The sequence below is a fragment of the Platichthys flesus genome, chromosome 15 (assembly GCF_949316205.1).
Source record: "Platichthys flesus chromosome 15, fPlaFle2.1, whole genome shotgun sequence".
NCBI classification, from domain to species: domain Eukaryota; kingdom Metazoa; phylum Chordata; class Actinopteri; order Pleuronectiformes; family Pleuronectidae; genus Platichthys; species Platichthys flesus.
This window is the reverse complement of record NC_084959.1, coordinates 11,707,470-11,731,005: the sequence shown is the minus strand read 5'-3', so window position 1 is coordinate 11,731,005 and position 23,536 is coordinate 11,707,470. Positions and strand designations below refer to the sequence as shown.

The 23,536-nt window shown below is 39.2% G+C and overlaps 2 protein-coding genes across 2 annotated transcripts; one reads left to right on the top strand and one right to left on the bottom strand.

The window, feature by feature from the left end:
- Positions 1-4,159: 4,159 nt before the first annotated feature.
- Positions 4,160-16,361, bottom strand: LOC133969620 (complement factor B-like). Its single transcript, XM_062406221.1, has 18 exons — positions 16,241-16,361; positions 14,189-14,395; positions 13,893-14,078; positions 13,610-13,786; positions 13,133-13,219; positions 12,382-12,521; positions 10,246-10,393; positions 10,018-10,149; positions 9,162-9,272; positions 8,933-9,067; positions 7,652-7,761; positions 7,280-7,409; positions 6,957-7,095; positions 6,691-6,767; positions 5,271-5,371; positions 5,059-5,188; positions 4,806-4,855; positions 4,160-4,700 (listed from the first exon to the last, which is right to left on the bottom strand). The coding sequence occupies exons 1-18, from the start codon at positions 16,344-16,346 to the stop codon at positions 4,524-4,526; spliced, it is 2,343 nt and encodes a 780-aa protein (XP_062262205.1). The 5' UTR covers positions 16,347-16,361; the 3' UTR covers positions 4,160-4,523.
- A 2,165-nt stretch (positions 16,362-18,526) lies between these two features.
- chek1 (checkpoint kinase 1) lies at positions 18,527-23,499 on the top strand. Its single transcript, XM_062406923.1, has 14 exons — positions 18,527-18,719; positions 18,863-18,928; positions 19,680-19,794; positions 20,002-20,110; positions 20,532-20,596; positions 20,677-20,746; positions 20,824-21,012; positions 21,255-21,359; positions 21,447-21,530; positions 21,619-21,703; positions 21,795-21,963; positions 22,107-22,238; positions 22,780-22,881; positions 23,105-23,499. Exons 2-14 carry the CDS (start codon positions 18,864-18,866, stop codon positions 23,192-23,194), a joined length of 1,380 nt encoding a protein of 459 aa, XP_062262907.1. The 5' UTR covers positions 18,527-18,719; position 18,863; the 3' UTR covers positions 23,195-23,499.
- The last annotated feature ends 37 nt before the right edge of the window (positions 23,500-23,536 follow it).

Genomic DNA, 23,536 nt, shown 5'->3' with positions numbered 1-23,536 from the left:
CACCAGTTCATCACCACCTCTTGTATTTCAGTTTAGTCTTTCTCATGCCTCTGTCTGTTCATCTGTGGAGCTCAGGGGACGTAAACTCTGCTGCTGCTGCTGCTGCTGTTGCTTCAGGTGTAAGAAAAATGCTCCCAAAAAAAGGTGGAAATTCAGAGAGAAAGCAAAAGAAGTGCAAAAGATGCAAGTCTCCTTGTGTGCCTGCTGGGGGAAGGAGTCTACGAGACAGAAGGAGGAGCATGAGGAGGAGGAGGCGAGCCGACTGTGCGTGTTTGGGAGGGGGCTGTAATCTGTTAAGAGCAGTCTTAATGATTGGGAGAAGAGGCTGCATCGATTGGGAGACATCTAATCATGCAAGTGCTTCTCATCGTAAATGCTGACAAGAGGCAGATTTCACTCCTTCTTTTATTACTTAAGCTCCGGGTATTATCGTTACCAAAGTGTTACATGAAAATGATCCCCTCTAACTCGATCAGGGATGTTTTAAAAATATTTTCCCTCGTTTGGTAGCTTATTGGGTTTCAGGACAAAGCACGAGAGGGATAGCTGACAATGAGGAGGAGTGCTGGATCTTCCTTTACGTTAATATTGAAGCTTGATTTTGAATCTTAAATGTTTCTCTGCATCAAACGATTGTTTGATTGAAGTTCAGTTATTAATATCTTACCTTCCATCTGATCTGGACTGTGTAGGTGTGGTTTCATCGGCTTTGATTAGCAGAGACATTGAAACAAAACAAACATCCTCACAACTGTCATGACATCACCCTCCTACCAATCAATTTACATTCACTTCAAACTGCATAAAATAGGGCAGACGGAAACACAAATGGAGAAATTGAGCTTGTCACAAAAACCAAGACGGTGTTGTTTGTTTTCAAGGATGTGTTTGTGTTGGATTTTTCTTCAGGGCCTGAAGTGGTTAATGTATATATGCATTAGACAATACTTAAATATGCATTGCTCTGGTGCAAATTACAATCATATAAGTCCTTGGGTTAGGATTAGCTTGCCTGTTACCTCCGCCATGCAACAAGGTTAGGTTTCACCCTGTCAATTTGCCTGTTTGTTTTTTCTTTTTTCTGTTCAGTGAAACATGGTGGAAGAAGGAGACATGGCGCTATAAATGTCCCATTACATTTGACGTGGATGTGGACAAAGGGGTGGATCAAGGCATTTTTGTATCACTTTGTTAGGTAAGTGTGGTCTTTTTCGGTTATTTGAAATATTTTCCAGATTTCTCAGGGAATAAATCATGGATCTGGATTAAAAACATCTGATATATTTAGAGGACTCATGACTATTAATGTGTGTAATTAAGTGCTGCCTCAATCTAATTTAAGGGGATTGTTAATCTAATGAATGTCAATTTGCCATTTTTGTCAACATTTAAAAAATGTTGCTTACAAAACTTGAATAATATAATTTCACCATTTAGGGGAAATACTCTTATTTGCTTTCTTGCTGATAATTTGATGAACACCACATGTCTCTACAACAATTAGACATATCACAGTATATGCATTATCTTAGAATAATGATTTGAGAGGGGGAAAACAGTGAATTAGCTAAATCTTAAGCAAATACTTAATATGCTTTAATTCAGATTAAACCATAGACTTTATATAAAGATGGACACCCACTATCTAGAGAAGAAGCTGAAATATCCTGAATATGAACGCCGCCATCCTTCACATTTGGAGTAAGAGTCAGCACAATAGCAATCTATACAAACAATTTTTTAGTTGGTCCATGTCTCATCCACTAACTTGATGGAGGCAGGATTCATGACCTATCCTGCAGCCATCCACCAGGGGGGCTTTGTTGACAAGTTTGATGTATTTCATAAACTCAGTTTTGACAAATTACCCGTGATGGATGTTTGACGTTACAGTTTAATAACAAGGAAAACCTCCGTCTGTAATTTGATAGCGGAGCTTCAGGATCAGCAGAAACCTTGCATGTCAGCGTGACCTGCTTTTCTGAGCACAAATTGCCGGAAAAGTGTATGTATGCAGTTCCTAATGGTAGTAATTTCTAAAATGGCCCATAAGGTTGATTTAGGGATTGCAGAGAGACGGATCAGCCAGAGTTTAAACAGTAGGATGCTTCATCAGGAATATGCTGCGTGTGCTTGCGTTGAATAGGGAGTGAGGAAGACGGGGGAGAGGGGAGGGGGGGTGCGGTCAGTGAGGCTACCCTGAATATATATATATATATTTACACTGTCTCCATTAATGATGCTTTATCCAAACACTAATCCGTTTAGGTGTAGATTGATTCCAGTCGAAAGGGTTTCAGCTTTGTGTAAATTGAAGGCCCGGGACAGGACGTTTGCATTATCAGCTGATGCTCCAAACAATAAAAAGACAGAGCGGCTCCTGAGTCCCCCCGGTGGGATTTAATAAGGAGTGGTCCTCGTTTTACAGCATCTGAGACCAGGAGAAGGTTTCATTCAATTATGCCTCTCCCATTCGTCCCTCCTCTCACACAGTCTGTCTTCTTCTGTCTCTGCCTCCCTTCCTCATTCCGTCCACCCCCTCTTCCCTCTCTCCCAATTAGTTAAAGGGAAACCAAATGAATGCTCCCATGGGAGGCCGCTACATCACTGACCCGACGCACCACCACAACACACACACACAGACACACACACACACACAACCAGGACCCATCCTCATACACAAGGTTCACCATGTCAGAAATTTAATGTTGAAAATTTCCCACTGTTCTGACATTTAGCCAATATGCCTTGGTAAAGAAAATTTCTAAATGTAAATTTTCACTGAGGCAAATGCGTAATGGTCAAACCGATCCCAGTTACAGAGTAAGATAACACGATTTGAAGCCATAAACTGGCTCGCAGCAAAATGAATCATTCCGTGGACAGTTATTTGTGGGCTGTAAAAACAGGGCCATGAACGTCAAACTCAGTTCATCCCCATCTGAAGGCCAGAGAGGGGAAGAAAAAAACCTAATCACCCACCAAAACAAGAACTTAACTTTCCACTAAATCTAATTTGAATGATCTGACTCGGCCCACTGCCAGGCCGAGTGTCCGCATTGCGTAGGGCGGTGAGGAGAGCTGGAAATGGTCCCTGAGTCACTGACCTGAGGGGGATCTGGACGGCTCCCTCAGCAGAGCAGCGTCCATAAAAGAGTTTTAATGAAACCTTTTTAAGTGCTGTAGTAATTCTTTTTCCCTTTTTTAATGCATGTGTGGAAAAGGCCTGACAGAAGAAAACTGTAAAACAAGCTGTGGTTGTACTTCATGTAAATTATGATAATAACAAATTCTACTTCAAATCATATTCTGAGTGTCCCCCTGCATAGAGAGAATGATCAATGTGCAACTTACGAAATACTGAGGTTTGGTTTATTTTATCTCGCTCATGCAAGGTTTTGAGGGACTTTTAAGTTTGGTCACTGTTATTTTAGGCTGCTGTTTTCTTTATACCTCCGACATGGAGTTTAGGTTTTTGGTTCGAAGGATCGGACAAAAAAATTACGTTTTGATACGCATCCGGATGAAGGGGCTGATCCAACAATTTTGTTTATCCACTTTCTTTAAAGTTGTGAATTCGGGCTCGTTTAGAAGACTAATATCTAGAGTGATAGAAATTTGGTGCAGCTTGATTGAATTTAAGGTGCCACTCCGGTTTTAACTCTGATTATTGCCAATTAATTTAATAGCAGATTTGAAACCCCATGAAGTAGAACAAGGCAGAAGTGTAAATATGAAATGAAACCTCAATCATGCAGATCCGGATATGGAGAAACCAGAATAATTCATGGATCTTGATATTTAAATCTCTCATTTTAGGGACTAATCTCATCTCTTGATCTAATCTGTGTGAATTTTGGTGCTGGCTGTTGGGCTTTCGTTGAGGTATGCTGTGTACTTTGCTCAGGGCCATTCTAGGCCATTGATTTGTTTGTTTAATAAATTGGGACTTGTGGCTGACTTGGTCAAAATGAAACTTTAAACCAGACACAAAGCATTTGTACTAAGAGATAACGACATGGATGAATTCAGTGTTTCATTAGACAGTAAATACAATGATTCATGATAATATGTACAATGTACCTGACAAAACAAAATGAAATGATCACAAGCAACACATCATAAAGTCAGTCAGTGACATTAAAAAGACAAGTGAAGACCCAGGTTAACACAGATTTATTGAGTTGTTTACAAACTGGTTAACCACTGAAAACGGTGAATAAATGAATGTGCAGAAAAGATACAGCTCTGATAAACATAACTGACAATGATGGGTCCTTTTGAGAAGTAGTGATGCCAAAAACTATTTAAAACATGATGTAGATTTGTGAACATGTATTTATTTGATAAGAACATTTATAATTTGCCTCTTTCCATTCTAGCCCACTGTCTGAAAATACTGATTGAATGAGTGTTGGATGAATTCAATCATCCTCAATCATCCAGCTAAATATTAACCAATGTTATTGAAAAATAAATCATATAAATTAAATGGTGAACCAAACTGCAGCAAATAAATTAATTTAGTTTTCCAAAAACTGAAGTGGTGCAAAATCGTCCTGCGTGTCATTAGCCAGGACAGATTTAAGAAAAGGAACGACTCTGAAAAGATTCATGTGGAAATCTCTGGAGATGTCAGTCGACTCACGGACGTCCATCCCCGTGCAAAGATTATCGGTTCCCCAGCTTACCACGCCAACCTGTGGAAGAGGTCGTTGGTTACTTTACATCTTCAGCAAGAACTCACACGGTCAAACTGTTACCTCAGCATAACATTCGGTGCGTGGGTAATAACAGCTGTTCACCTGTATCGTACGATGCTCGTAGTTTTTGAATACAGCTCCTCCAGAGTCGCCTGTCCAGAAAAAAGTACACACACACATATGGTCACAATAAGAATAATAGACTTCGGATTCTGGCCATTCTTTAGTGTATAAACTGCTTCTTCTGTCATTTCCCCCTTATATGTGTCGATGAAATTATCTTAGCTAATTTCAAGGATGTCTATTGGATAACTACCTGCTCCTTGTGAGGTAGAGCAATAACATTAACACAAACCTGGGCATGCAATGTGATCTCTAAAAGGAGTCCGACCACCAGTGCACAGGAAGTTGTCAGTCACAGCGACTTTTGGATTCTCCGTGGTTATGCCTTTTGCATGTAGTGCATGTCCGATACATTCTTCCCTCTGCATGGGAGAAGAACCCCAGCTTTAAGATTTGAGTTGAACAAACCAGACGCACATCACAGATCAAGGATTTTAAACTCACATTATCGCCAAGTTTAGCGTGGACATCTTTTTCCTTGAGTGAGCTTCCGTGGTTCGTCAGGAAACTGAGTTTTTCCAGATGATTTTTCAGCACATGCTGCTCTGCAGAGACACACAAAAAGACAGAGGCTCAACAGATGCAAGCCACTGAAATGACAGGGGAAATTATGTCGCATGACATTACACTCACTGAAGGGTCTTTGGACTGAGGATATTTACAAGTGAGACATTATGATGTACAAGAAAAATTAGAAACTTAAGCATTTTGATTTGAAGACCGCTTCAACATCTCATTATAGCTTTGTTGCCCTGACTCCTGCGGCCTGTCAAGCTTTGGATTCATTGAAGCCAAAGTATGAATAATACTTATAATTAAAATAAAAACAATAATATTAACATTACTACTACTACTTATAATAATAATAATACTTATATTATAGTAACTTTAAACCCATAGCACGTATCTAAACAAGGTTACTTTACAAAATACATGGGAATAAAAGAACAACCAAAATCAGAAAGATAACATTAAAGAGAACCGAGTCGTGAGCTGCTCCATTCATTTTGCTTCACCCTGTGTAAACACGGCAGATACATGACATAAGGTCGAGCAATACATAATTTAAGTGTAATGGGGACAGGGCCCTCTCCATTGCCGGCTCCCCTACCATTATCCGATTTTTCCCCTCGATAGAGGGTTTAAAAAATCATCTGAGAACACATTTTTATTCATAACCTTTCAATGTGTTGCAGATTGTTGTTAGTATTATTATTGTTGTTTGTATTGTTATTATTGTTATTACTCTAATTGGTGATGGTAGTGATAACAATGACTATATCTTTTGTCCTGTTTTAAATTTGACTGTTATTTTGGTATTCTAAAGCACTTTGGAAAGCTGGAAATTAAAGTGCTATATTAACGAAGTTGAAGTTAAAGTTGAATTTAGTGCTATTAAACCTCGTCCACACATGAAAAAATAAACTGTTAGGATGCCAATGCTCAAAGAGAAGCAGAAACAAAAGAGACAAATTCCCCATCACTTTAAACTAGTGAACTGGAAACATTAAAATTAATTCAGATACCGTGTTCTCCAACTGATGAACCATGAGCCTAATCAGCTAGTCAGCAAAACCTAATCAAAATTCGCCAAAGACTGACTGACTGCGAAAAATAAGAGTACTCCTTATGTGTCTGATATCAAGGACCCACTGCTTTTGAATAAATCGTCCATCGATGTTATAAATAAAACTGCATATAAGTGGTGTGAGAATTGACAGGTGAGTGACTTGCAGCTCAGGAATGGGCTGATAAAGGTCACAAAAAGTCACCCTATTCTAAATGAGGATGATCATCTTTATAAGCTTTTAATCACAAATGAGCTGTGTGACAGTGTGACATTGTGTGGGTGGAAGTAGCACACCTTGTTGCTTGAGGGTGGATTCACCCACCAGTTGCAGAGCGTCACTGGTCTCCTGGGTGCCAGGAATGCAAATACGTCTGATGGAGACAGCAAAAACAATATATGACAGGAAAGAACTCATTTAGCAATAAAGAACAAGTGCAGTAGTCTATTCCACTCATGATTTTTGTTTATGTGTGAGATGGTAAGAAGAATTTTTTGACCAATATATCTCCAGGCAGGACTAAGAATGAAGTTTAAGCACAAACAACAGCACAAGTTGTTACCTGACGGAGGAGGAGATTTGAACGTATTCCTTCAGTTGGATGAGAGCGACATCGTAGTCATAGAACTCCTCCACGCCTTCCTTCGCCTTAGCATTAATATTGTACTCTGGGTGTAATACGAAGGTTTTTACTCTTTTTACTGCAAAAGAGATGAGGTCACATGTTAGTAATGGTTTTACTGTCTTCATGCAGAGAGCAGCAAACTTAGTCAAAATCATCAAAATTATTAATTCTAATTTTAATTCATATAATTGCTACAATGATGATAACCTGTAGATGAGAGGCAGAATTATGCATTCAGACATTAAATAAAAATGCATTACCTTTGCCCTTTCCATCATCAATCTCAACTGTAACGTGCTCTGGTAAATCACCAAATTTGAAGCAGTGAGCAGCGGTCAGAATGAATTTGGGGGTCACCAGAGCGCCAAGGCATTTCCTTGTTCCTTGATTCTTGAGTTTTAAATGATAAATAAATAAAGATCAGTTGTTATAGCAGGAGGCAATTTCTAATGTGTCCTACTCTGTTTTCATTACATCAAATATTTCTATTTGATGTAAGTAACCAGTAGAATCCTCTAAATTTGAATAATTAAAAACACTCATTGGGAGAAGGGTTGTAAATATTCATGTTTTCATCCCTGCAAACATTTCTCACACTCGTATGAAGTTAAATAAAATACTGAAACATGCACCTGGACCACGATGTACGCCCACCATGGATACATTTTCCTCTGGCTCTCTTTGGAATCTTCTAAGTTATATTCCTTGTGAAGACCACATAGGCCCTTAACGTCGCCTTCATCTGCATTAAAGAAATCCATATTGAATAAATTAAATGGAGATAATGTTCCTGAATACAAAAACATTCTTGGTTATATCAGACTCAACAATTAGATTAAACATTGCAGTCAATTGTCAAAAGGTTTTTATTCCAACGTGACGTTTTTCCACATACGTTAGGGACCATTTGGGTTTCAGTGTCTTGAACCCATTTCATCATTAAATTACATTACATTCATTTGGCAGATGGTCTCATCCAAAGCAACCTTAAGTAAAATGCATTTAACCTCTGAAACTGCATTCGTTTTCAATTGCAACAAAAACTGTAAGTGCAAGACACATTTTCAGACACATGAGCCGCGAATAAATTGTTCAATGGCCGAAATGCTCAGGATTTGCACCAGATGTGTGAACAGAATCTGTACAGGGTAAGTGCAAACTGAGCCGTATGACCACATCTTTGAGAAATAAGATCTGCCCATCAAGTTGAAAGGTGACTTGTCCCCGTCATCCTGTCAGTTTAAAGCAAGCACAACTAAAGTTACAGTTCTTAGCAGTAACAAGGAAATCCTGATTTAGAAAGAAATTATGTATCCGAGGCAAATAGATAACGAGCATTTCAATATTATATTTAGATTCAAAGATGTGTGGATCTTATGGCGTTATCGCAGACATTTATTTAAAGCATCAAATAACCAAAATAGAAATAGTTTGGTTACGAACAAAGATCAGAGTCATCGGAAACTGACAGAAAACGCCTTTGAGAAAATATATTTGGGTGTTTTCATTGTGAGTGCAATTCCTCTTTCCTGTGAAAATTGTGTATAGTTTTTAATGGTCCATGCTCTTGATGGATAGAGACATGAGGCCTGTGTAAAGTTTAAATATGATCCAGAGAGATTTGATCACATCTGTCCATGCAGTGGTGTCAGGCTGTGTATCATAGAGAGACACGACAAGATCAAGAGTGATGACTGCGCCTGCTCCTAAGCACTTTAGGAAACAAGTCAGAGCTGTCTTGTTTCCTAACAAGAAAGCTGTTCCCCCTACCACCAGCTATGATCATATATCTCCTGCGGTTCAAAATGGAGAATGGGGATGAATGCTGGGGTGTGTGTTTGAACGCAAAAGCATCATTGAACTGAAAATGGAAACGTGTAACAGGATTCATTTAGCCTTCTGACATCACTCACCAATTATTTCATCGAAGGTCTCCTGCAAATTCTGAATGTCCTTCAGTCTGAAGTAATGCTGGCCACCGAGGCCTGCTGTGAGCGGCTGCAGGTCGTCATCATAGATCTCAGCTCCAATGGCAAAAATGTAAATGTCTGTAGCAGGAGGGCGCATGGCATGAAAAGTTCAAACAAAAACATCAGCACAGCAACAGAAATTTAAAAGCAGCAACACATAAATAAAACTCACCAAGGAATTCCTCTCTTGATTGAGTCCCTGGTTCACTGGTGTGGTTCATATAAATCATTTGCTTTATTCTTTCCACATTGGGCAAAGGTGAGCCGCCCATATTATAAGCACCTGCAATGAAAGAAGACAATATGTTTAAATGATGTTCAACAGGTCTATGTGTACCCGAGGACAATTAAAGGTTCAGTGTGTAAGATTTAGGTGAAAGGGATCTATCGGCAGAGCTGGGCCCTTTATATTTAAATACTTTATATTTACATTGGTAGAGGGTCCTCACTGTGTAGGCTGCCAAATTGTTGTTTTTAATTTAACTGAAGAAAGTAAAGTTACATCAATTCCTTAATGGCGGATAGGCATTTAGGACATTCACACAGCTGACATTGTCTGGCTTGAAGGACAAGTATATTTGGGTGTCATCAGCTTAGGAATGATATGATATCCCATTAAAATGCCTGGTGACGTTTCCTAATGGGAGCATGTAGAGCAAAAAATAGTATGGGTCTAAGAATAGAACCTTGTGGCACTCCGCACATCAGTGGGGCCAAGGATCAGGTGTTATTTCCAATGGAAATGAGATTTGTCTATCTGAGAGATATGACTTGAACTATCTAAGGGCAGTTCCAGATATGCCGACTTATTGCGTTACTCTATTGATCAGAATGTTACGATCATTGGTGTGAAATGTGGCAGTAAGGTCAAGGAGCAGTTATACGGCGCCATCACCAGCATTGATAAAAGATAAAAGCCCCTATAATTCAGCTCTATGTATAGCATTTTAGCAACAAAACAAATATTGTGCTTTTTTATTAAGACAACTTGCTAAAGAGGAAGTGATTCTATAAATCTAGAATGTTACCATCAGTAAAAAGGATGATGACATGGCGATGTTCCTTAAAAGCTTCCTCTTTCACTCGTGTCTTTATCATTGCCATTTGCTCCAGGAAGGTCTTGAAGACGAGATTCAGATCAGTTCCAGCAGTGTTTCTGTCTGGGAATCCAAGCACATAGTAAAACACAACATCAGGCTCAAGCTGTGTTTGATTAAACAATACTCCCAACAACATCTCTGATCTGTTTTACTCACCGCCTACTTTAAACTTATCCAGCTCTTGCTTGACGCTGTCCTTTTGCTTCATTTTGCCGTCAAAGAAGTCAATTATGTCGACAACTTTGTATATCTCAGAGGAGAAAAAGAGGACTTCATAATTCGGAGTCACAGTAAAAGAGGAAATCTGAGGAGACATAAGTGAAACCGTTGAATATCAGGTGTGTGAAGTTTAGTGTTATCTGAGTTTTGTGAGCACATGCGAACTCGTGGTACATTCTGTGAAATATTTTGTCAATGCAACACCTCCATATGTATCAAACTGCTTATGTTTTTTTTTTTTGTTGAGTAATTGACTCATTTATCAGCACAAAGATTTTCACATAGTGTGCATTGACTTCGAGCCAGGGGACTCTCGCCAAGAGGCATCAATCAAGATTATGATGTGTAATTCATAATGAAATTTCATTCTAATGGGCTGTTGTCCTGGCAGTCTAATGGGATGAGATTATGTTTGTACATGTTGAGTGTTCAGCGGGCCAAATGTGATTCTAAAAGTGTGTCAGGCTTCGTATGTCAGCTTACACCAAACATATGGTCATTCATATAACTACAGATAGTGAAATCGACTCTTCTCGTCCTCTTAATGGGATCAGTGTTATGAGAGTCATATCCATAGACAATATAAACACTTGGACGTACATCAGTGTGATAATAACTACCCTCAGTCCAACATTATACAAATGCTCTGCTTTATACAGTTAAAGGTCAAGCTGGAATCAAGGTAGCGGTGGTAATCCCCTGTTTACAGCCATTGTGCTAAGCTACGATAACAAGCAGCTGCCTCAAATTCATATATAAAGATGAACAATGAATCTATACGTCCTTCAGCTATTCATAAATGAATCCAAAATACCCTGCATACGAATGCTGCCATCTTGAGCCTTTGGAGCCATAGTCGGTGCATTGGCGAACCAAGGTAGCCAATTACCGATGATACATGCATTTGACCACTTCCTCTCATTTATATGGCATAACTAACTAAAAACTAACTGACTGGGAAAATTAACACTTGAACATACTGTACATAAAATGACAGGAACAATCTTTGACAAAAAATATTAATATTTACTATGATCCACGTCTCATCTACTAACATGGAGCAGACAGGGCTTATGACCTTTATTACAGCCAGCCAACAGGGGACCATCAATTTTGGTGAGGGATTGGTGGGGGTGGGGGTACCTTTACTCATAGGACAGCATTAGTGTGAAATGGCAAGAGAGAATGGGGTAGACACACTAAGTTATCGACTCTTTAAATAGACCAAAAATGTACGTTAAAAAATTTTTTTACAAAAAAGTTGTATCAAAACTTTCACTGCAGATATGGCGGCCTGTTGAGTACAACATTAATAACAAAATAAAAAGGACAGTAAGAAATATTCAATGATATAAATCAATCTAGATAAAAATATACACAATATTGATAAAAATTGACTAATCCAATCCACTTGTAAAATGTATACTGAAATGTTCATTCATTTAGCCTCTTTTCACAACCTTTATTGCAAACCTTTTGATTGATTTTTCCTTTCAGCAGTTTTTGTTTCATCACAATCACTGCCAAAGTAACGCAAAGGAACATATTTTCATTTCAACATAAAAATCTATTTCTGTTTTTACAAAACAGTTTTTCCTTAATTATCCTTTTAGTTCAAAATGCAACATAGCAAAAAGTCTCTCTCCGTCAATTAAGAGGAACAGACAAATCAAATGAAGCGATTGTTGATTTGATGTGAATGTGCAGGCGTTTTATAGCTACATGACATTCTGACCCATAACTAATAGGCTAATGGCTTCCTGTGTCATGCACAATATGAGCTGTAACATTTTCATTTTATTCCTCACGAGAGCAAGTGATTGATTAAATGTCCAGACGGCTCACACTAACTGCTGTATTGTGACATGTTTTAACAACTCAGCAAATGTATTGCCAACATCCATCAACAGCAGCTCGTAGTTTCACCCCATGTGCATCTTTTAAACTGAGCCCACGACTCAGGTCCCTACTTCCAGCACCATGTTACTGACTGCAAATTCAGCATTTAAAAACAACACAAAAACTTTAACATAAAACCTACGTTGTTTCGTTTTAACTTTGTTTGTTTCTTACCTTTGAAATAAGTTTGGTGACAGCAGATTTTGCTTCCATCAATTGTTTCTCCTCAATGCTCTCAGAAATGTCCAGAGCAATATAGATGTTGAGAGTCCCATTTTTTAAAATCCTGATTTTCTTCTCCTCCTGTGTGTCATCTGAACAAGCCAAAGCAAATTTTATTTATTTGTTCCTAAACATGTCATTACGTTTTCATTTTTTATTTTGTCAGAGAACAGAGAATAAAGCCTCACAGAAGACAGAACTGTGTCTTCTTTATTTTTACAGAGAGAAAATATTCTACGATTTATATATTGAGAGCTTCTACAGTATAATCATTCTACAAATAGGTGGGTTTTGATTGAGTGAATGAAAAAGTCATGTATTGAATATATCGTTAGGCTTAGGAATACAGCGTCTGCACAAGAGAGCTCCACGCACTGCACATTTTGTATACACGCAAATAAAAATGCAGCGCATGTGTCGGAAAATTGATGAAGATGTTTTCTTAATTTGCAGTGCGCTGAGTCCACCGTAAACATCACTATGGCATGGAACTAACAACGAGACTGTTGACGAGATGTTTCAGGAGCTTCAGGAGCAGTGTTTTCAGTGGGAGAGAGACCTCTCTCTGCTGGTTCTTACCTTTGAATACCTATTACCAACACAAAAGACCTATATAGCACACTAGAGTAATGGGAAATACTGAAAAACCATAATATGTCCCCTTTGTATAATTCAAATATTCACATTACATCCTGAGACTTACCGAGGGGATCTAAAGTGGCGAGGCTTTGTTCGATCGCACTGCCAAATGCCTCTGAAACCTCCAGAGGAGTGTCATAGGTGTGTTTGTCTGGAAGAAGCAAAATGAACAGAAGTTTCCAGTCACCGTGACGAGTTGGATTGACACAAAAAAAGAATCTCTCCCATCACTGCAGGGACCAGAGCTCAGCTCTCAGCAGTTGATGTTTTTACATTCATAGATGGCGGGCAGGTGAGGGATCAGGTGCATGTAACTGGAATAGTGATTCCTACCTGTTGCTCAGCATGCAACGTGAGCAGACCCAACCCAAATCCCAACGGGTCTTGGACTGTGTATCTACATTATTCATATTTTGTATTTGTAGTCTATGACTCCCTCACTGACTTTATAATAGTTTTTACAAAATGTTACAAATGATGTTCTGTATTATGCAGTAACATGAATGTACGCAGTAACATGTACTGTATGTAGGTGTCTTACAGTAACATGCTGGCTCTTTGCCTGTCCACTGGCCACTCTCCTGACACACTCTTTCTTTCGACCCAACCAGAAACAGTTTGCCATTGCAGCTGTATTTCACTGTGTCATCAATTCCAAACACGTTTCCGATCCTTGAGGCTCCAGCTGGGACTCCAGGATTAGCACAGTTAGCTCCTGCTGCGGAAACACAAACAACAAAAGACCCCTCACACAACTGTTATGAATGTGAATGTGTGTATATGTGAAGAGTGAGTGGGGAAGCAGGTTGGTGTTCAGGACTCACAGTCACGGCTACAGATGGGAGTGGAGCCACTCCATTTCCCGTTTGGTAGGCACACACGCCTGCTTGAGCCTCGCATTGTGTATCCAGTGTAGCACTCATATGTGGTCTCATTGTCCACAAAGTACTTCTCCTGAGGAGGCCAGACGTTCCCCTCGTCCAGCACGTTGGGGTCTGGACATTCAACCACTGCAAAACAACACAAAACCCCCTGAGTTCTCGTGTTGAGCAGGAGGCCTTAGGAAAAGAGACACAACTTCATCATCTTCATCATTATCATCATCATCATCATTACTCACTCCTGCATCTCTGAGGTCTAAATCTTTGGGGTCTGGGTTTCCAGCTGCCGTCTAGCTGGCACAGACGGGTCAGGGCAGGAAATGGATAAAAGTTCTCAGGACAGTGGTAGATCATCATGCTGCCCCTCCTCAACTGCTTGGTCAGTGTGTAGTGACCTCCTTCTATCTGCATGCCCTCCTCTGTGCAATCGCACCAAACCCCACATCCTGAGAAGAAGAGAAACGTTTTGTTGAAAGGAAATTTACCATACAAGTAACGTTTACATTGAGCTAAATGCTAATTGAAGTTTAAATAGATAAATAAAAGAATGTATTACAAGGACAATGAGAATCGACTTTATCGAAAATGTGGGAGATAAAGAAGGAAATATAATTTTTACACCATTCCTCCTCGAAGAGATTATTAGACTTTTCGCAAGTCTTTTTTTTTTTTTCTATCTTCTTCCGAAATAAGCTTATGACATTCGGGGTAATTTTGGCTAACTTCATCTCATCTCATCTCATTTTCGTCCGCTTATCCGGGGTCGGGTGGCGGGGGGAGCAGCTCAAGCAGGGGGCCCCAGACTTCCCTTTCCCGGGCCACATTGACCAACTCTGACGGGGGGATCCCGAGGAGTTCCCAGGCCAGTGTTGAGATATAATCTCTCCACCTAGTCCTGGGTCTTCCCCTAGGTCTCCTCCCCACTGGACGTGCCTGAAACACCTCCCAAGGAAGGCGCCCATAAGGCATCCTTACCAGATGCCAGAACCACCTCAGCTGACTCCTTTCTAAGTAAAGGAGCAGCGGCTCTAATCCGAGTTCCTCACGGATGGCTGAGCTTCTCACCCTATCCCTAAGGGAGACGCCAGCCACCCTTCTGAGAAAACTCATCTCGGCCGCTTGTACCCGCGATCTCGTCCTTTCGGTCATCACACAGCCCTCATGACCATAGGTGAGGATAGGAACGAAGATCGACCGGTAGATCGAGAGCTTTGCCTTGCGGCTCAGCTCTCTTTTCGTTACAACGGTGCGGTAAAGCGAACGCAATACCGCCCCCGCTGCTCCGATTCTCCGGCCAATCTCACGCTCCATAGTACCCTCACTCGCGAACAAGACCCCAAGGTACTTGAACTCCTTCACTTGTGCTAAGGACTCATTTCCTACCCGGAGTAACCATCGGTTTCCTGCTAAGAGTCTTAGCAGGAAACCGATGGTTAACTTTGATGTAAATTAAATTTACCATAGAAGATTAACAACAAAAACAAAGTCGTTACTGTCCGTATTAAAACATACAAGTACATTCTCACTGTTGATATTATTATTTGTGTCACGCAATATCTTATTTTCTAAATAAGACCAAAAGGATTTTCGAAATGAGCAATGTTAAAAAAAATGAGTCAAAGGTTCAGGTTCTATTTTACAAGAAAATGTCACTTGTCTTCTCTATGTCTAAGAAGTATAACTTGGTCACACATAATTTGTGTACTTTTTTATCTCTAAAATACCATCAAACAAGTTGTTCTACAAAGCTGTTCCTCTTGGGTCAATCATTTACATGGTTCTACTATTTTAGGAAGCTGCCTCCAGAACCTGATATTATGTAGATGTTAATTTTGTGTTTTAAATATAAGTCCTTCCACACAATGAATACATTCCTTTTCAGTTGAAACAATCAGATTTCAGAAAGCAAACGTTCTGACTACTGAAGAAATATCCAAAGGTTTTTATTCACTGGAATCTTAATGTCAGCATTCTCATTTCTATTAAAAATAGTATTGTAACAGCATTGGAAATCATTAATTTACACGGTTGTGACTTAAAAATAACATATAACTGTTTTGAAAAAAAATCTAATTGAAAGTTTACTATAATCTATGTTCCAAAGTAATCTACTTGACTTACAGTAAATATAAATACATGCACATTTTTGTTCAATACTTTTTTTTAAATTACATATAATATTGTGCCTTTCACGTCTATATGTGTGTTTGAAGTTACTGGATGCCTATATTTCCTTCAATCTTTCTATCTATTTATCCATATATAATATTCTAAGGTAATAATAAACGTACCCATGCAGAGGAGACATGAAAAAACAGCAAACCAGCTCCAGTGGAGAGGAATTCCCATGTTGAAGCCTGAACTGGGGAAAGGTATTAAAATGAGGTTTTTTTTCATGGGATGCACATTTATTTCACAGAGAGGAGGCTGTACAAACACAGATTGTCCGGCTACTTATTAACTTCCAGACAAATAAAAGGAGATCATTAGTGAATGTCAAAGAAAACTTTTTTCCACTAAAAGTTTTAACCATTTCATTATAGATAGAATCAGATAAGAAGTCCTCTATTATTCCCGCAATGGAGAGAATTGCATTTTATAGCAGCAAAAGACAACACATGAGGAGCATGCAGTACTTAGCTGAAGGAATATAAAGAAAGAAAAATATACATTCTATATCGAAAAAAATATATAAATGTGATTAAACTAGTATATACAGTGTAAAGAAATATGTAGAGTAAATGGAATTGCACTTCACGGTTTATATTGCAGAGATTTTTTTTATAAACGAGTATAGACCTCAATAACACACAATATAAATAATAGTAATAAGAGTTATAATCAATAAGACAAACATGTATAATTAAGTGTGTATCTTATTAAATATATTACTGTAACTTGACGTAGATACTCAATATTAAAACTCATGAAAAAGAAAACGAAAAAATCTTAATTCTCCTACTCCAAACAGTGAGAAGATTTAACAAAATTCAGTACAATTTGGGATTTGTTTATTTCAGTCCAAACACTATTCTGATTATTAGTGTGTGTGTGTGTGTGTGTGTGTGTGTGTGTGTGTGTGTGTGTGTGTGTGTGTGTGTGTGTGTGTGTGTGTTTGTTTGTGTGACCATAAATAGGACACAGATCCAGGTTTTTCCACCATGTGTACACACACAGTCACATGCTGCATGAAAAAACAAAGAAATTGTGAAACCAAGACAAAGTACAAATATTTGCTTCATCATTTCCCAAAATCCAGAGGCACTGTCGAGCATCACACACCAACATATCGATTCATCAATTTAAATGACGTCATATATTTTGGAAACAGAAACATCAGGAACACTAACACTCCTTAACAAGGGATTGAAATACTGTATAACAACCAAAGGTGGACTGAATTTGTTTTGTGCTATTCGGGCTGTATTCACAATTTACCACATGGGCCACTTTAGCTTCACATCCAGATTACATGTTGCCTGGAGCACCGATTGTTTGATAAAGAAGTCCCACATCTGTTTTGGGATAATTGGTCCACATTAGCTCTTTTACAAATGGGCCACTTCAAGCTCACATCCATTCTGAACAAGCCACAAAATGGACAGAAGATCTGCATCATTGCTTGAAGTGGCCCACATCCATATCTGTGTGTTTTGCTAGAAAAATCTGTAAATAGTGGTAAGGATTTCACAGTTCATGTGAGGTGTGTCTCCAGCTTCTCACAGAACTGACGTCACATCTGATAGAGACCAGACAGTTTGGATTTGTCACTGTGTTGATGCAGAGATATTACACAAAGACACTATTGTTGTTATTTCTTTTAATACACCTTGTGACTCACACATGTTGAATGTTCCACGTGGAAGGAATTGACTCAGATAGGCTGATTTGAACGTCTACTTTTGTTTTGTCTTGTGGTATGGAAGATTTCTAATTCCATTGTAATTATTCAGATTTATAATACAATCATTCTCCATAGGGATTTCATTTCCCACTTGCATTTAACTGCTTTCTGTTCATGAGTTATTGCTTTGATTTTTTCATGCCTCTAAGATCAATAACATTGTCTCTCCTCTAGCGCCTCCTATTGGATTAACTACACCACTGGTAAGAGAGTATTCAAAATGGTAATTATTTGTTGCATCCAACATTTTGTGCCATGTATTAATATAGAATATAAGGCCTGTTTAAGCTTGATATATTAAAAATCTTCACTTAATAGTAGATAGTTTCCATCTGTAGACCAAGGAAAAGTATTTCTTACTTGGTATTATATGACATAAGAAAAATGTCCACTTCTGCGCACTTAATTTAATTCAATTTAATTTAATTTATTAGGGCCTGTTCACTGACAGGGACTGACAGACAGTGAGGCCCTATTGCAATTGTAAGAATTATTATTATTCAGGCAAATTAATTGGCTTTTTGAAGGCTTTAATTTAATTAATTTTCTTAATTTAATTAAATTTAATATTTTTTGATTGTAGATACTGTTTTTTTTTGTTGTTTAAAGATTTCGTTGAAGCAAAATGACAAAAAATGTGTACGCGAACGTTGTAAAAACCTGTCGGAGTAGGAGTCACCTTTAGGTGGCGGTAGAGCGGCGGTGAGGAGGGCAGCTGCCGTTAAACCTCATAGAAGAAGAAGAACAACCGGAAGTGTCGAATATGTCGGAAGTCATCAACAGGGCAAAAACAAGGCGCCAACTTTGTTGCAGATTCTTGAGAGTCGCTGCCTCAGACTCATGAGAAAGTTCTACTGACACAACAGGTGAGTCGCTTATTTAACTCTGAGTGGATTCGTCCGGGACATTTAACGCATTGACTGAGGAAACGGTGAATTTCTATTAAGCTTACAGGTCCGCAGGAAGTGAAATAAGAGGAAAATACATGAGTGTGTGTTTGTGTTTGTAGCATGGCGGTGCCTTTTGTGCAGGACTGGGACCTGGTGCAGACACTGGGAGAAGGAGCCTACGGAGAGTATGACTCCTCCTCTGTTATTATCACTAACAACATTATTTACTCTTCCACTGTTCATAGCAGCACACCTTCAGATGTGAGATAGAGGCAATGTGTTTTATTTGATGTGTAGGATTATTACATAAATAAATCCCTGGAGCATCTTACTCCTGCAGCTCGCTCCACAGGAATTTTGAGAGAGTTGTCAAGTTGAAAGAGCAACAAAATACAATTTCAGTTTGGTGCCTGCAATTATCTCTGACAGAAATAGGAAATAATTAATCTGATATATATATATAATCACAAATTAAAGTGAGAATAAATCTGCATTTTGTCTAACATAACACTGATTTTGTTTACCAAAAACCATGTTTGGGCAATAAAACAATATTAATCACAAAGTTTCATCCACATCTATTGCTATCTTGTTTAAGAAAGTGAAAATAATTTCCTGGATCTTGTTTTTTATTTGGATCCTCACAAAATTGAAAAGATTCTTCCTTGACCCATGTATATGGAAATCTGTTTTGTAGTTTTTGCGTAATCCTGCTCACAGACAACCAAACAGAAGGTGTGCAAACATACCCTACTTGGTGGACATAAACAAATACACAGTTTAGTTAGTCAGTTAACAAATTGAGCTGCTGACACTCACTCACCCTGTTCAATCAAAGGTAACTTTAACTCTCCACCGCTGCCTTTATCTGTCTCCTTTTCCGCCTGGTCCTCTGTGATGGAACCCGTCTTGTCTCTTTGTGTTCCTGCATCTCAGAGTGAAGCTGCTGGTGAACCGGCAGACGGAGGAGGCGGTTGCAGTGAAGGTGATCGATACCTCTCAGGCTAAAGATTGCGCTGAAAATGTCAAGAAGGAGGTGTGCGTGCATAAGGTAGGTCAGTGCAGTCTGTGGTTACTGGCTGCAGTGGGAACATGTAATGTGTGTTGACCAGTTACTGTGTTTTTTAAGTGGTTAAAAAGCTTTAAAAAAATTCATTCAACTTTTAAAACTAATTGATTTTAGCTAGAAACATTGGCTGAAAGCACCTATTTATGCAAACTGTTTGTGCACCTAACGCTATTTCCTGCTGTTTGGTAGATCCTCACCCACCCCAACATTGTGCGGTTTTTTGGCCATCGGAAGGAAGGGCCAACGGTCTACCTCTTCCTGGAGTACTGCACCGGAGGGGAGCTGTTCGACCGAATCGGTGAGACAGATGGGGGCAAACATAGGACTACTTTCATTTAGGTTTAACCAAATCTCTGAAAGATTGAAGTCTTCTCTTAAAACATTACAGATAATTCAAAGAATCGCAGGATTATAAAGCTACATAAAATATCTATTTATTATCATACCTGACTCCCAACTAATTAAAGTCATTTTTTTCTTTGAACTGATTTAATCTAAACTTTACCCGTCACATGGGTGGAAATACAATCGTTGCCTCTCCTTTTTTATATAATATAATAAATGCACATGACCCACATATAAAAACTACACAGCGGCAGTTGATATTTGATAGCCAATACTTCATAAACAATATCAGCCTGAGCACCAGTCTGTTGCTGTTATCTATTAATGCTCTAATTGATTCATGTTATTGAAATGTCCTCCTGCTCTCACTGTAGAGCCTGACGTGGGGATGGCAGAGAACGACGCTCATAAGTTTTTCCAGCAGCTAATGGCAGCTGTGGTGAGTGAAACAAATCTGTGCCATGATGTGATCTCCTGCATGGTTCTGCTGTTATTAAACTCACAGTCACCTCCCTGCAGGAATACCTCCACAGTATTGGCATCACCCACAGAGACATAAAGCCAGAGAACATCTTGCTGGATGACAAAGGTGAGAAAACACAATGTCTACACAATGAGAAATATCACATTACATAGAAATAACTGCTGCTCTTCTTTACCTTTTAGATAACCTGAAGCTGACAGACTTTGGTCTGGCCACCATGTTTCGATTCAAAGGACGAGAGCGTCCTCTGAATCGACTCTGTGGGACGCTTCCCTACGTGGCCCCAGAGCTTCTCAGCCGACCAGAGTACAAAGCTCAGCCCGCGGATATTTGGGCTTGTGGGATAGTCCTCACTGCCATGCTGGCTGGAGGTAAAACCACAAAGTCTTTGTTTACAGGGGGTCGACACAGTATCATACCCACTTCTATGCTCTGATAGTAAGAACCTTGAATCTGTCCATCCTGTTCTTCCCTCTTCAAATTGCACTCCAAGATAATCTAGTCAACGACATTGTCAAACTATCTATACCTTTTGATAAATTATATTTGTATACCAAACTACAGAAGGGAGAATTTTGTGGATGTGAAATAAGTTTTGTCGCTTCTTTGATAGAGTTACCATGGGACCAGCCCTCTGAGAGCTGTCAAGAGTTTTCAGACTGGGTTCAAAAGAAAACGTATCTGTCTCCATGGAAGAAAATACAACCAATGCCACTTAGTAAGTAAATCTTGTAAAATCATTTTTTTTTTTTTTTTTTTTTTGTATTACAATTTAATTTAATTAACATGTATCCGCTCTGCACAGGTTTGTTGTCCAAATTACTGCTGGTGAGTCCAGATGCACGCATCACCATCACAGACATAATGAAAGATCGCTGGTTTACACAAGGCAAGTTTTAGTATCAGGACAAACAGAATCCACTGCATTTTGAAGTTTGTTGTTCAATCGTCTGATTTCTGTGTGTGGTTCTCTGCAGGTGTGAAGCACCCGCCAGCTTCTCTGGGTTCAGGAGGGAAAAAACTTCTCCGAACAGATGTGGGACTAAAATCCAGAACCAATAGGTCAGGAGCTTTCACAAAAAAAAAAATCTTAACTCAAGGTTGTATTTACTTTTGTTTGCATCATCTCAACACCACGTTCCTTCCTCTGCAGTGATGACAGGATGCAGTTTTCCAGCTCTCAGCCTGATCTCGCAGCAGGTGGCTGGGAAGCCATGTTGTTAATCAGTCAGGCCGACGGACAAGTCAGCTTCTCCCAGCCGACCAAGCCGGAGCACATGCTGCTGGGTAGTCAGCTACTGGGCACACCGGGAGCCAGTCAGGTAAATCACATGCTCAGTGCTATATCAGTTTGTGTTTTGTTTTTCAACAAGTGTGATGATCTATGTCAACAACACAGGCTCGGGATCTTTTTCCCCCCCAATTATTTCATGCCCTAACTACTTGTCTTATTTTTATTGTGTAGTCTCCTTGGCAGAGATTAGTGCGGAGAATGACGCGTTTCTTCACCGCTGTGAATGCCGACGCCTCATTATCTGCTCTGAAAGAGGCCTGTGAAAGCCTGGCACTTGGCTTCAAACTCACCTGCACCAAACAGGTACATCTGCCCTCACAGGATTTAGATAATTGTAGAATCATTGCATGCTTTGAAATTGAGTAAAAAAACACCTTGTGCACCACACGAGCAGAATATCTGTTTCAGTTGGGAACAATATTAACCCACACACACATCCTACAGCTCCTTAGGACCATCAAGCACAGTTTAATCTACCTGAACGACTGTTTTCTGTCCTGGCTCCTAAATGGTGGAATGAGCTCCCCATTGACATCCGTACATCAGAAAGTTTATACATCTTCCACCGAAAACTAAAAACACATCTCTTCCGACTATACCTTGAATAGATTAAGAAGAAAAAAAAAAAAAATTCACTAAAAATTTTTGAAACTAATAGTTTAGTAGCACTTTGATGGCACATACTTATAGCACTTTGTAGTTTTGCTTTATTTTGAAGAAATTGTACTTTCTTGATTCTTATTGTCCTGGGTCTGTACCCTTGGGGTTTTATGCACTTATTGTAAGTCGCTTTGGATAAAAGCGTCAGCTAAATGAAATGTAATGTAATGTCTCTCCTCCTCAGGTGACGGTGAGCACACTCGACAAGCGCAATAACAAACTCATCTTCAAAGTCCATTTGCTAGAGATGAATAACAAAGTGCTTCTGGACTTCAGGCTGTCTAAGGTTGGTTTTTAGCATTTCAAAGTGTTTTTAATGTGAATTCTCCATTCGACATAAAGGTTGAGACACAAAATGTGCTATTAAACCACAAATAACTCAGAAAAGAATCAGTGAAGACACAGCAACGTCCTGTATGAAAAGTTTTTTGTTGTTGTTAACTAGCATCAACACAACAACACCCCAGCACTTGTTATTACCAGTTTGACGTGTGTCTGTGTCTTTCCAGGGCGACGGTCTTGAGTTTAAACGACTCTTTGTGAAGATAAAACAGAAGCTCGGTGACATCATCAGCACTCAGAAGATTTTACTCACATGAGTAGGTTCAGCCTCAAAGTTTCCGGAGACTACAAACAAACTGCCATGGACGTTACAGAGAACCTGTACATATTTAGCCGTTGTGTCGTTTTTAAACGTGTCCTGCTTGTGTCTTTGTCGTACTTCCTTTCTTGTAGAAGTATTATGTCATATTAGCCAGGTTTCACTTGTTTTGGAGAAGAAGCTATGGGTGGATGCACAGGGGTGTCTGTCTGTCTCTCCACTCTCTGCCTTTGAGAAGACTAAGTTGTTCTGGTTATGTTTGACATGATACAGTCCAAGGTCTTGAATAAATTATTAAACAATGAGCTTCTACACACTAAAGGTTCTGTGATAAATGGTA